The sequence below is a fragment of the Drosophila willistoni genome, assembly GCF_018902025.1.
Source record: "Drosophila willistoni isolate 14030-0811.24 chromosome XL unlocalized genomic scaffold, UCI_dwil_1.1 Seg141, whole genome shotgun sequence".
NCBI classification, from domain to species: Eukaryota; Metazoa; Arthropoda; class Insecta; order Diptera; family Drosophilidae; genus Drosophila; species Drosophila willistoni.
In genome coordinates, this window is record NW_025814052.1 from 7,794,365 (window position 1) to 7,808,442 (window position 14,078).

The following is a 14,078-nucleotide window of genomic DNA, read 5'->3' on the forward strand; positions in this document are numbered from 1 at the left end:
TTATTAAAATTTGCAACTTAGATAAAGAGTATTTACACTGCGGCAGTTGTTATGATTAGATCGGACCTCTAGTTTTTCGGACTGTTGCAATAACCAAGGGCCAGCGAAGCGGTCAAATCGATAATCATATGCAAAAAGCCGGTCGGTCTGTCGGTCTGTCGGTCGGTTGGTCGGTTAGTTGGTGGAGATAAAGACCCCCATCTCTCTGCTTGCCTCTCGTTTGCCCTCTGTTTAGCCTTTGGTTTCTTGTTGTGGGGTTGTTGTTGTTGTTGGATTGTTTCAGGTATTTTGTTGCATAGTTTGGGTTTGGGAATTTTGTAAATTTCTTTGAAGAAATATATTATGATATAGGGTTCCGTTTCACAAGCGGAAGTAGTTAATAGACGGAACTATGTGTTTTATTCAATTATTGAATTCTAAACCTTCTTCAAATGGATCTACAATAACAGATTAGACCTTCCCCCATCTCCAACTGTTTTAAAAGCTATATTAAAAATATACACAAATAACTTTATGAGCGAAAGAACCATCGAGTTGGAGTCCCTAGAAAGTAGTGCTCATAGTTACTCAAACGAAATCTTTGTATTTAAATTTATGGAATAATTATTTAGAATAATCGCAAGAATATAATAATTGATTATTAGACCAACTCAAAAATCAACACCCTGTAGAGCCACTATGAAGTTGGCCCATTGAGATGCGTGTCTATCGTTTAAGTGTGTGTGTGTGTGTGTGTGTGTGTGTGATGGGTTACAAGAGTCGATGAGCCCACGATTCCATATCGGCAGCTCTTCATCTTCATCTCCGTTTTCAATGTCTCTTTTCTGTGTCTATCTCTCTCTGTCTTTCTCTCTCTGGGTCCAGCTCTCACGTGTTGCGTTAGTTCGACATCTAACGGGAGTGTGGGTAACCTCTAAAGACATGATGGGTTTGATCTTTGTATAAAAACGGAGGAGATCCAAGAAAGTGCCATCATTCACTAACCAGGAACAGCTCGACACACACACTCAGGTGTCCTAAAGTAAAGCGAGCGTTAGAGAGAGAGAGAGAGCGAGAGAGAGAACAAACAGATTAACTACGATGAAGGTAAGTAACGATCAAGATCGATCCAACCGGCCTAAGAATTGGAATACACACACACACACAAACAAAATGGAATATACTAACTGACCAAGGAATCTCATAGGTCTTCATTTGTCTACTGGCCACAGTTTGTGCCTGTAATGCCACATTTCTGTCATTCCTGGGCGGCGGCGGCGGCGGCGGCGGAGGAGGCGGCGGTGGTACTAAAACCACATATAATGTGATTGCCACTCCCAGCCACGGAGGTGGAGTCTCAGGAGGAGGAGGAGGAGGAGGCGGCGGTGGTCATGGTCACGGTCACGGCCAGAGTCATGGCTATGCTCAAGGAGGCGGCGGCGGAGGTGGATCTTCCCAGATCATCAAGGTCATTTTGCAAGAGGGTCAAGCATACAGTAATGGCGGAGGATCGGCTGCATCTGTTATCGGTCATGGTGGTGGTGGCTATGGCGGAAATGCCGGTGGTTATGCCAGTGGCTATTCCAGCGGATATTCCAGTGGCTATGCCAGCGGTCATGGTCATGGCGGTCAGCAGCAACACGCTCAAATCTATAAAATTATCGAACAGCAGGCTCCTGCTCCCGTTTCCGTTCCCGCACCCGTGCCGGTGCACATTCCCGCACCTGCCCCAATCGCTTATCATGCTGTGAGTGGAGGCGGTGGCGGCGGCGGTTACTCTTATGGCCATGATCATTCCCACTCTCATTCGCACTCTTATGGACAATCCTATGCTTCCGGTCATGGCTATAGCGGTAGTTCTTCCTCAATTGATGCCATATTGCCACAAATCCTTCAACTGGTACTACAGGAAGACTCTTTCGGTGGTGGCGGTGGAGCAGGTAATATTGATGCCATCAATGGACAATTGATTGATGCCTTTGGCCAGCGCGGCAAGGCCATCATCTTGAAGGCAGATCAAGCCCAGGGAGCCTTCTTCAAGAGCGGTCATGTGGTCCAGCGTGGCACACTTAAAGTGATGCGCGCCCAGGACAATCAGCAACAACAGCAAATTGGCGGCGGTGGCTGGGCCAAGGGTGGTGCATCCGCTCAATCGGGTGGTTGGAGCAACAATGGTGGCTCGGCATCTGCGGGTTGGAGCAATAACGGTGGCTCCTCCTCTGGTGGTTGGAGCAATAACGGTGGCTCCTCCTCTGGTGGTTGGAGCAATGGCGGTGGCTCTAATTCCGGTTGGAGTAATGGCCAATCTTCGGGCTGGTAGGCAAACCAACGTCTATCCTATCCCTCATCATAGTTAGTTAGACCAAAACAAATGCAAATCATTTCATTTACCTTTTTTTTTTACTAGGTTAATTTCCCCACAGTCATTACACTTTGTAGCCAAAGTACAAAATGAAAATCCATATCTTTGTTAATTTATATTATTTGTTATTAAACAATTCATAAACAAAAAAAAACACAACAAAACAAAAACATGAAGAAACAATCAACAAATCATTATTATGTCACGACTTTCGATTAAAGAGAGGATGAATTGGCAGCGGCCCTCGGGGCTACGGCTTGAATAGAGCGCGGTGGCGTTTTCGAAACGGAACGGAACGGAATCATCATTACGTCAACCTAAACGAAACTGTTTCAAGTCAAAGGTGAAATTTGTTGTCCGTTTTGTTGTTTATGTGGGCCTTAATTGGTTTCGGATATTTCGCATTGCCTACATTTCTTCTTCCCATGCATATAAATACATACATACATATGCATATGTAAATATCGACATAGTTATATGTAAATATGTCTAAACAAAATGTATTTGTATGACTAATGAGATGAGATTGCCCAATGGAATTCGTAGATGGCGTCATACATATTGGACAAGACGTCAGGTTGCCTCTTGGTTTACCTAATCACAAAATTACAAAATGAAGATGTATCACAAGAAGATCAATTGAATCTCTCTTTGCTTATTCGAGATGTCAATTATCCTTTCTGAATCTAAGGCATAGAGAAGAAGCTCACCATTAATATTCATAATTAATTAAAAACGGAACAACAATTGAAATTTCTTTTTTTAAAAAAAATATTAATCTTTTTTTAAATGTATTTTGCATTTAAATAGTTTTCTTAGTTCTAGAAATGTTAATAAAATGCCAAAGATTCCTAATCTTCCGCCATTATGAATTGATTTTGATCTGGTCGGGCCTCTGGCACACAGACACAGACCATAAGACAAATTCATCTTGGGGGTGTGTGTGTGTGTGTGTGTGTGTGGGTTAGTTTTAATACTTTGTTTTAATCATTCTAATATTGCTAGATTGCACGCTGGAAGAGATGTGCCAGCAGTTCGGCCTCACTCAGATCCATTTTGTATTTCTGGACAATGTCCTGCACCTTGAGCCGTCGACGGACATGAGGTGGTTGATAGCTGCAATGGATTCAAGTCGATTAGTGAGAGATTGAGAGATGCATTTTGTGGGTGAATGAGAAAGCTTACTTATCGTTGTCCAATCGCCGGCGCCGTGATATGTTGAGAGCTGTCTGACGCACTAGATTACCGACTACGCGTCGACTCAGCACCATGCCATCAACCAGAGGTGTGGCAAAGCTCATGCGACCACTGGGACCCTGGAGTTTTACACGCAACAGGCCCGACAGAAGCGAGTGGACAAATATCACATGACAATCGGAGGCACGTGGCAATTGCAGGGATTGCAACTCTTCGCCGGTGCGTGTGTACGCCAGCAGATCTTCCAATGGGAAATTCAAATGATCCTCATAGCTTTCCAGCCAAACCAGAAAGATCTTTGCTGGCGCCTGTGCAAGAAGAGCGGGTTTGATCACATTACCCTTGCGTCTTGTGGGCGCCACCGGTTCTTTGGGGCCCCTGTTGTTATTGTTATTACTGGCTCCCGCTGTGTCCAGCTCCAGACTGAGATTACGTGACTTTGACTTTGCTCCAGCTGGACCTGTAAGATCGTTCGCATTGGCCGTATCGTGACGAGACCAAACGATTTGATCAGTGCTTGATATGCTCTCCCCATCGGAGGTATCGCTATAATATCTTAGATTCCAGACAGTGGGCACTACAAAAGCAATTTCAGAGGAAACATCGGCCCAATAGAGCACGCGCTGTGATCCATTGAAGTTAAGTGATTCGAATGAGTTTGGAAGATTCGAAGATTGTTGCGCTTGTTCGCCGCCATCATGAGCGGAGCCTTTTAGCGACCAAGAGTTATGAGCAAATCCTGTCCAGCCTGAATGTTCGGCCACTTGAACCGGCCATCCCAATGTCTGAAGCATATGGCCAAAGTGAGAATTATGGGTATGGCTCTGATCCTCCGACATATTGCCAATGATTTGCTGAGCATTTGTTTGACCCGACTGAAAACATACATAGGTACATACATATATAAATAAAATTATGATATGGATAAGGGATTGTGATTCAATGTGATTACCTTGACATAGAACACATAGACGGTATCATGGGTGCGAGCACTCAACTTATCCAACCTATCCAAATCGGATGCAAACGCCGATGATTTTGTGTCTAGGACTATTAATGGACGTTGCGGCGGAGTACCCAATGATTCGGCTGGATTGTGGGGATTTCGAGTCTCAAAACTGAGGAAACCAAAGTGCGAGAGGAATAGACGAGCTGCATGGAACTCGTGGCACACGGCCGGTGGAACACATTCCTGTGAATGGGATAAACTATCAGCACTATTATCGGCCTCCGCCCACGCCAGCTTCTCATGGATGCTTTGATTCTCCAACATGGCCTCCAATTCGCGTATAGTGGCCGTTCCGTATCGCTCGCGCATCTGTTCAATCGTTGGTATCGAATAGTCGGCCACACATGGTTGAACCTTATCCACACCATCTGGAAAATTCTTTTGCTCACACTCTGGACGCTGGCTAATATCATTCATGGGTATTGGTCGTCCTGGATTAATGGCATGATATTTAATGCCCGATTTACTGCGTGGCAGATGGCGCAATTGCATGGTCCAAGCATGTCGCCCAAATGGACCACGAATGAGCACTGAAAAAAGAGATAGAGAGAGATGGTTAGAGTCAAGTGTGTAACTATTTATCCAACTTAGCCTTACATGTCACTGTTGGCTGCGGATCCTGATCGTTGCCCAACGGCTCCTCCAGCAGGGCCAAGATGGTAGAGTTTTCGGTAACAAAATACTTAAACTTGGCAATGGCCTGCTCGGTGCTAGTTGCCGCTGCCGGTGACATGGAATTGCAATGTTTCATCAATGCCACTTCATCCAAAAGGGATGAAATCGACTCTGGTCCACATTCACTGGGAAAATAACCAACTTGCTCCAATATAATTGTCAACAGATTCTCGGCAGCATCTCTGACACGCATTGAGGCAGGTTTCAATTCCTTTTCATCCTTAAATTTGGGTATATCTCCACTCTTACTTTGACTCTTTGTCCCGGATATGCCCAATTCGACGACCTCGAGTACAGTTTGAAGGCAATCCTTGTCATGGAGCAGATACGGATGTTGCATCAACCAGGAAGCGGTACACTGAAAGGCAGCAACAATGGTGCTATGCAAATCCTTACTATGCGCCGGCGGTGGCCTCGAACATTGATAGCAAATATAGTCACAGATCCATTTTACGGCCCGCTTACACTCTAGAGCGTCTGAGGAGATTATCGTTAGATTCTGACTAGCTTCGTATATTTTCACTAAGGTGTCTAGGTTGGTGGATGGGAATTGAGGTGGGTGTGTGTGTGTGTGTGTGTATATGTATGGTTTATATACATTGGGTGGAGGGATATGCATGTGTGTGTGTGAAAGGCAAAATATACATACAAATTATATAGATATATTTTGTGGTATAGAAAGAAAGGTGAATTAACCAGGTAAGTAGGTAAGGTAGGTTATGGTGGAAGTATGCGAGCGAGATGATTGGAATTTCAGTTCGGATGGGAAACGGAAAAGCATAAAAAAAGAAAAGAAAGACAGAAGAAAGTCATGTTAGTTAGGTTAGTAGCATTCCCATCAATTACCATTTGTAAATTTCCTGGCTGCACGTAAAAACAAAAAAAAAAAAAACAGCAAAACAACCAGAAAAACCCCACGAACAAAATAATAAATGTAAGCAAAAATTAAAAAGAAGAAAAGAGCGATAGAGTTAGAGAGACAGAGAGAGAGAGAGAGATAGAGTGAGAGAGGTGGTAAATGGTGTCGTGGGTCATGGATAGATATTTTTGTTGTTTTATAGGAATAGAAGAATGCACACAATATACATAGAGATAGATAAATAGATACAGAAAGATGCGAATTAATGATATATCAATAAATTTTCTTACCTGTTTCCCTTATATGTAGACGAGCCAAACCCGATAATAGCTCCAAAGCCGCCAATGAGACATTCAAATCGGTCTTCCAAGACGATATTAGACGATGGCATACCAAATATGTGGCACGAACAAACAATGCATGTGCATTATCTGGGAAAATAACGTCATAAAATCAGTTAATTAAACATAATAGGGCAAACGTTCCAGCTAAGTACCTACTACACTATTTGGTAAATATGTATATGTAGGTATGTTTTATGCAAAACAAAACTAACGAAAAAATAAAACGAAAACTATAAATAATGTTTTACCATAACTGGCCAAACCTTCAAGATCCTGGGCAAATTCCAATGACATATCATCGGATATGGTTAAACTTGGATAATCATGGGCTGAGGCATTAAGCGAACTCGAACCGGCTCCCACAGTGGCCGTTGTTTGGCCACCTAAACTGGCCGTGCCAGCGCTGATCAACGAAGCGGAACGCTCCGAGCAAGCTGGTTAGAGTTAATTGGTATGTTCGTTGGTTCGTTGATTCGTTGGACAAGTCAAGGTCATGAACAAACGGAAAATAATTCAACGAAATGTAAAAAACAAAAGTTGAAAATAAAAAAAATAAACAAATTAAAATTAAAAGTTTTTTTATTAATTGGGTTTGTCTTACCCGAGCTTAGCAAGTTGGTATCATGATTTTGAATACCCCCGCCGCCACCGCCACCGCCACCTGAGTTGGCCAAATGCTCTGATGCACCACCCAATTCGGTTTCCTCAAAGGTTACCGCATCCTGAACACAGAGCAAGAGGCCACCCAATAACATGTGGGTATTCTGAGCATCAGTTTCCACCTGAAGGGCATTCATCAATATGTTCATTAGCCGCGATTTAAGCTGTATGAATGTGAACATTCTGTGGATAACGAGAATAAGAACAATTGATCAATTGCGGGAGAATTGTATATATTGTTTGGTTACCACTCACTTTTCGCTAGTCTCGCCATTGGCCAAATCCCTAATGGGCAATGCCTGATAGTGCAGTGGTAATACCATAATGGATAACAGAATGTTTATGGCCGAACGTCGTAGTTCAGTGCGATTGAAGACAACTGCCGATGATTGTTGAGATTTCAATTTTAGATCCTTGTCAGGCAACACAATCTCGAGGGCAGCTATGAAACCGGGCAATAACACATTAATGCCATCCAAATCCAAACGGAATAAATCGCTGGAATGCAATAAAATGCTGGCCAATGTTTCGTCACACTCTTTCGCTTCGGTTATCTTTAGGCATTGCTGTAGAGCCATGTAGAAACGTGCCAAATAGACGGGTAGAATTTCTTCGCCCGTCTTTTTGGCACAAAATATTTTGCACAATGTTCCAATGGCTTCGGCACGTCCGGATTCATATTTATCAATGGTCAATGCGGGTGGCAGTGAAGCGGGATCGTTCAATGAGTTTGGCTGGGAAAGTGAAATCGAACCCTTTCGATGCTCCATAATCATGGATGAAGGTCGTTTACTGGCCTCGCATGCTTGCTCTGTGGGAAATGAATGAGAAATGAATGATGGCAGTGGACATTTTCGGGGGGCGTTTCGCAATAATTTAGAAAAAGCTGCATTTATCGATAATATCGTAAAATCAATTTTTCAATCAATATCATCAATTCGAGGGAAATTGGCTAAGCATACATATGTAAATCATCTTAATTTAAATTCAATCAAAACACAAGACATCATTTGATCCGTTTGTTATTATTTGGATTTACATGGATCCTCTTCCATCGACTTGACGATTTGGGAGTTTTCTAATTTATTGATGGAATTCGAGACTTTTCACAACTTACTCTTTCGATTCTGGCGCCAAGTGTCGCCGCCTATGTGTGCTGCCTCGAACAGCCACTCGTGGAATACATGAAGAATGCTATTGCATTTCGGTCTAGCCGCTGCTAGCTCCACACTAGCAGCTCCCAATGATGGCAGGGGCAGAGCTAGAAGGGTGCCGAAAGGGGGAAAAATTAAAAAAGAACAGATACAAATCATTAAAAATCAACTACAACAACAACAACAATAAAACAACAGCTGTGTTAGAGAGTTAGAAGATACGTAAAGCTGACGGCACAACACTTACAATTGATGCTGCTGCTAGTCGAGGGCGGACCCGACGTTGATGTTGGTGTTGTCGGTGCCGGAGCAGGTGTGGGACCGGAACCAGAGCCAGAGCCAAAGCCGGGACCAGATACCACAGAGCCGCCTGTTAGGCTACCGATAAGCGCAGTTTTACTCAAGCCTGCCGAAAGCATGTGCGTGTGTGTGTGTGTGTGTGTGTGTGTGTTTGTGAGAGAGTTTGAGGAAGAGTACGAGTGTGAGAAATTAGTGAGCTGGCTGGGAAATAGTTTATCAAGTCAAACTAGAACTAGACACAGACATGCAGCGATGTAGCATTAATTGTGGGCGTACAATAGATAAATTACAATGTATAATGCGATTGGTACCGCTCTCTCCACCTCTCTCGCTCTCACACACACACACACTCTCTCAGCGCACTCCATTACGCCCGTGTGTGTGTATGTGTGTGATCGAGCTGGGGCAATTATACAGATTATTTCACTTGCTTTGTGCTCATCATCAACATGCCAACAGAAAAAAAAAAAGAAAAGAATACACTAAAACTAAAGCTACAAACTAAAACTTAAACTAGAAAAAATTAAATAACTTAAATGTAAAACGTGTGCGCAGCTGCAGATGGATCGTGGATGGATTTGCAATGCAATGTGGATCAAGTCAATATCATTTAGGCAAGCAACAAACAACAATAACACGACAAATTAAAGGGGCAAAAAAAAAAAAAAAACATAGAAAACAAAGTCAATTTAAATTAAAGGAATAATAATGCCTTTTTTTCATCGGCTAACCGAAGTTTGTCTCAACCAAGGCAGAAAGTTAATAACCAAGTAAGTTAGCATAATAATATTTTGATCTACTGAAGTAAATTATATACCTACACATACACATATTAACAGAATGAATCTATAAGAAGAATTTGGCGTTCGTTTGCCAGCAGCTCAGACAAAAACTAAAGTAAATTGAAATTGAAATATGTACATATATTTCATCACAGATAAGAAAAAATATCTACATATGTATGGTATGACTTTCTGCCCTGGCCTACACATAATTTTTAGGCCACAAACAATGAATGTTAATTCAACATATAATAATTGTGATGTGTTGTCTTTTTGGTTTTGATTTTGCTATTGTTAATCCGCACCCTTCTGCTGTGTTAGAGTTGGGGCCACACTGAAACTTTTTGCCAATCTTCGCTGCAAAGGCGGTGTGGGTGTGGCCTGACCCGTGCCCAGAGTTGAGACAGGAATGCCATCGGTTGTTGTGAATGATATACTGCCGACTACTCCAGCCGAATGACTGCCACCAGCACTGGTGTTGCCCACAGCTGATGATGATGCTGAAGATTGTCCTAAATTGTGATGGCTGATGTTGTTGTTGCTGTTGATATTGTTGTTGGTGCCAAGAGTGGTGGGTGAAGAAGTTGGTTGTAGCTGCTGCTGCTGCTGTTGCTGATGATGATGGTGATGACCCATTATTGCATTAAGAGCCGAACTAGCCGAATTGCTCATAAAGTTGTCGCGCAGAAAGCTGCCAGCGCCATGTAAATGCAAATGAGGATAATGATGCGTATGTGGATGCGAATGATGAGATAATTGTTGTTGTTGTTGTTGTTGCTGCTGCTGCTGCTGTTGCTGCGCTATATTCGAGACGCTGGTGGAGTGTATGAATTGCTGCAGTGTAGTGGATGTGGCCTCGTTTAGTGAGTGCCTTATTTCCAACAGATTTGTCACAATGTTCTCCTGCTGATGCGGAGGCGGCCTATAAATGCCTGCCTCGTCCAGCAAAATGTTGTTTACGGTTTTCAATTTAGATTAGATACAAAAGCCAAAGAGATAAACATAGATAGCCTAATCTTAGCCTACACATGTGATGGGGAGGAATGAAATATCATCACACCATATCACACTACGCATATGAATCTTACCCAGAAATGCATCTACTTGGCTGGAAATGCCCTTCATGGCATTAAGAAAGATTTTCGGCAACATCTGTAGACAGGGATGTTGATGAGTCTCCGCGCCCTTGTCATGGGTCAAAGCCCATTGGACAAACTGCGGAGATTTGCTAATTACATGTGGCGAACACAAGGCCGTTGGATTGCCAATCATGCGAAGAAAACGATACCAAGTCTGGGCCACACAATCATTGGACATGCCAGCCGGTATCAGTTGTCCATCTTCATCAGCTGCCAGTTCGAGATGAAATATCAGTTTTACATCTGAATCGATCGATTAATTATATGTACTAACCATTTTTTAGTGGGGGGAATGCTGGACCATAGCTAAATTCGAGCAGACGTGCTGTCAGGGCTAAATTCACACGATTCCATTGATCGACTAAAGCCACACGATGACGCCACATGGTGCAGGACTCTTGTAATGTTTTCCACATTGAAGGCGAGGGAAAACTACGCACACAAGCCAATAGCCAGACCTCAAATAGTACAGATAGGACACGTTCGCACAGCTGATCGCCCACATCATCCTTGACTGTGGGTGGAGCGAGCAAAATTTCATTGATGGCCAACAGAAAGAGGAGCAACGTATCCCACGTTTGTCGATCCATTTTCGTTGAATCCTGTGCTATCAATTGGAGTTTGCGCAACACTCGATGACATAATAGAGCCTGACGCTTTATAGTATCCGCACCTGAAATGCAAACAGAGATTAACGAATTTGTTGCCACTGGAATTGGTTAAGATAGATAAAGCATTTGGCAGCAAGCGCTCTTACCAAGCGTGGTTTGGTATAAAAATGGCAAGACTTGAAATTTAAGACAAGGATTAACTAAATGATATGGCTTTGGCATTTGGGAATTCGCATCAGCAGGTTATCTTATACTTACTTTCACCCTGGCGCGGCACAAAGAGATTGTGGAAATGATTGATTATTTGGCGGGCATATAGATTGGCATCTTCGCATATTGGCTTTGGTACATTAATCTTGGGATTTGGAAGCAGTGCCGTCAGCCACTCGCAATAGACATTCACACACTCCTTAATGGTCTCGTTTTCCTGCAGAGGCAATGAGAGACCGAAACAAATCACATCCATGCACCATTTGACCTGTGCGAATTAAACACAATTGATTAGCAATATGTAAACAAAACCATAAGGATGATGACCAACCTCTTCATCTTTGACCAAATGACTGGGCTCGGCATTCTGAGTAATGCCAAGATTACTGCTCAATTGCTTTACCACAGAGACAACCACTTCGCGTCCAGCTGAGGCTGGGAATTTGTTCAGGACACTAAAGCACTGGGCGCCGCAGCTGTTGGCAGTTATTTGGGCCGATAATGAGGCCCACTCGGAATACATGGCTGGATTTGGCTCTAACACTTTTCTTAACTCTTACTCTTACGTTTTCGTTTTCTCTCTTTTTGCTTTTTCTTTTTTCTCACACTCTTATTTTGCGATTGCCTTCTCTTTCGCACTCATACAAATTTCACATTGTTGACGTCAACATCAACATCTGGAGCTCGATAGGCCTGGGCATGGCATCAGGTGTGTCATTGTGGGATGCGGGAAGAGGAAACCGATGGCTCAGCCGGGGGCGAAATTATTACAATTGTTAGCAATCAATTTGTGTCAAACAATATTCGGTTTTAATAATTATTTCATTTACGTCTTGTTATTGCCATTTTCGTAACCAAATTGCTTGTTCTGTTTAGTGTAACTGTAAATTGATCGAATACTTGCATTCGATTACCAACAATCAGTGTGGGCAAACGATCGAAAGTTGAGTGTTGCATAGTGTTGCATTTTACATGGTAACGGTAAAACACTTTATGAAATTGCCATGAAAACTCTTATGATAATCAGTTTTTTTTTTCTGTCTTCTTCTTCTGGTTTTTGCTAAATCCGCTTAATGATTTTCTCAATGAAAATCAGGTTTAATTTTTGTTGTTGTTGTCCATATCTTTTTGTTTCGTTGTAAGGTTATTTAATGCCAAATGTAAATGCATATGGCAAGATTACATGCATATATGAATAAATATTATGAATCAAACATATTTTAGTGAATATTTGTGTTTAGCATAAATTTGCATATCGTTTTCTATTTCTACTTCAAATACAAAAAAAAAGAGCATGGACAATGGGAATTGTATAAACACTTTTTGGCTATAAACAAATAAATTCGCACAAATCTAGCTTAGGGGCGCCGTTTTTTTCAATAGAATCAATCAAAAATTATTTGATTGGCGGAAATCCAACTAGTTAATAGTTAAAGTTGATTGTCAGATACACAGAGAAAAATTCAAAGTCAAAAACAATTACAGATCCCATTTTAATTACTACTTTCAACTACTAAATCCAAAAACTTCTATAGAAAGAAGTCAAAATGTTTTAGCTGTTGATAGGTTTTCTTTGTTGTTTTCATAGAATTGATGTTTATTTATACCTACTAAAGAACTACGAAATTGACTAATATTATCTACTATGTATTAGGATTCTTTATCGAACCGAATCTTAAATTTGCAGTGTATATTGTCTAAATCAAATGGTACAAACATCTGCTATAAAACACAGATATATGTACGTATTATACGATTACGTCGACACTAGGAACAAGTTCTCATTGTTCTACCGGCTTTTGTGAAAATCCAAATCGAAAAGGTGTTTGATTATGATGTTGCTTTTTAAATGAATAACTTATGGGTCCCCGGCAGTGATTGTGATTGTCTTTTTGCATTGTTTAATTTAACAAAAACATTATAAGGCTAATATCAATAATAATGCCCAAACATACATATGGAGAATCTACATACGTTTGAAAAGCTTAAGAAATTGTTTAGTCGCCTTTGCCAGTTCTGGGGCCAGTTTTATTGATCTACTTTCGAATTATAGACGACTAGATTCTCTTGGAATGTTAGTATATAAATAGTCTTGGCATGGCCAATAAAGTCAACAGAAATCATTTAACCAACCACCAACCAACAAACCAATCAAATCAACATGAAGGTGAGTCGGATAAATCACCCACCAGGATATACATACAAAACTAATCGAATCTTTAATCTCTAGTTCTTCATTGTCTGCCTACTGATTGCTGCCTGTCTGGCTCTAGCTCAGAGCAGTGTCATCCATGGTGGTGCTGCCTATGTGGCTCCAGTTGCCTCTATTGCCACAGTGCCGGTGGTTCGTCATATTCCAGTGGTCCGTCACGTTCCAGTTGTCCGTCATGTGCCCGTTGTTGAATCTGTTCAAGTTGTCCAGCCCTTAGCCGTGCGTCGCACTCTGGTTCCAGTTGTTGGCTCTTCGGTTGTCCGTCTCGGTCATGGATCAATCTATGATACTCCTTTGGCCTACGGTGGCTTCCTTAAGCAGAAGTAAATCATTCAGAGTACTAAGTCTGAGAACATTTGACAACCGTGATTAACGCTTAATACATTTTTTTTTTTTTGCTGTTGTAAAAAATAAATTTTGGTAAAGAAAAACTAAATCCTCATGAATAATTTAATCAGTTTTACAGCATTTCCTAGGATGTTAGTTCATCTTTCTTACAGCTGGACCAGGATAACCACTTAAGGGAAAGTCATGTGTTGTTTCAAAAGGATTAAAGAATCAATATTGTTGCCAACTACTACAAGA

The 14,078-nt window shown here is 41.8% G+C and overlaps 3 protein-coding genes across 8 annotated transcripts; 2 read left to right on the forward strand and 1 right to left on the reverse strand.

Moving 5' to 3' along the window:
• The first annotated feature begins 856 nt into the window (after positions 1-856).
• On the forward strand, positions 857-2,426 carry LOC6649049 (loricrin). The gene is made up of 2 exons (XM_002071709.4): positions 857-1,086; positions 1,187-2,426. The coding sequence occupies exons 1-2, from the start codon at positions 1,081-1,083 to the stop codon at positions 2,297-2,299; spliced, it is 1,119 nt and encodes a 372-aa protein (XP_002071745.1). The 5' UTR covers positions 857-1,080; the 3' UTR covers positions 2,300-2,426.
• Positions 2,427-3,166: 740 nt separating this feature from the next.
• Positions 3,167-12,163, reverse strand: LOC6649050 (ral GTPase-activating protein subunit beta). 6 transcript variants are annotated; one of them, XM_047011405.1, is made up of 15 exons: positions 11,613-12,160; positions 11,330-11,549; positions 10,735-11,133; positions 10,410-10,670; positions 9,627-10,253; positions 8,487-8,645; positions 8,203-8,346; positions 7,341-7,896; positions 7,027-7,268; positions 6,689-6,859; positions 6,372-6,512; positions 5,145-5,753; positions 4,491-5,077; positions 3,527-4,413; positions 3,167-3,457 (listed from the first exon to the last, which is right to left on the reverse strand). In XM_047011405.1, exons 1-15 carry the CDS (start codon positions 11,802-11,804, stop codon positions 3,343-3,345), a joined length of 5,310 nt encoding a protein of 1,769 aa, XP_046867361.1. In that variant the 5' UTR covers positions 11,805-12,160; the 3' UTR covers positions 3,167-3,342. The 6 variants fall into 6 exon arrangements, with proteins under 6 accessions (XP_046867361.1, XP_046867360.1, XP_023035312.1 ...); XM_047011404.1 differs by having other exon boundaries at positions 6,674-6,859; XM_023179544.2 differs by having other exon boundaries at positions 5,145-5,699; positions 6,674-6,859; positions 11,613-12,159.
• Positions 9,229-13,862, forward strand: LOC6649051. Its single transcript, XM_002071711.3, has 3 exons — positions 9,229-9,309; positions 12,936-13,448; positions 13,512-13,862. Exons 2-3 carry the CDS (start codon positions 13,443-13,445, stop codon positions 13,818-13,820), a joined length of 315 nt encoding a protein of 104 aa, XP_002071747.1. The 5' UTR covers positions 9,229-9,309; positions 12,936-13,442; the 3' UTR covers positions 13,821-13,862.
• The last annotated feature ends 216 nt before the right edge of the window (positions 13,863-14,078 follow it).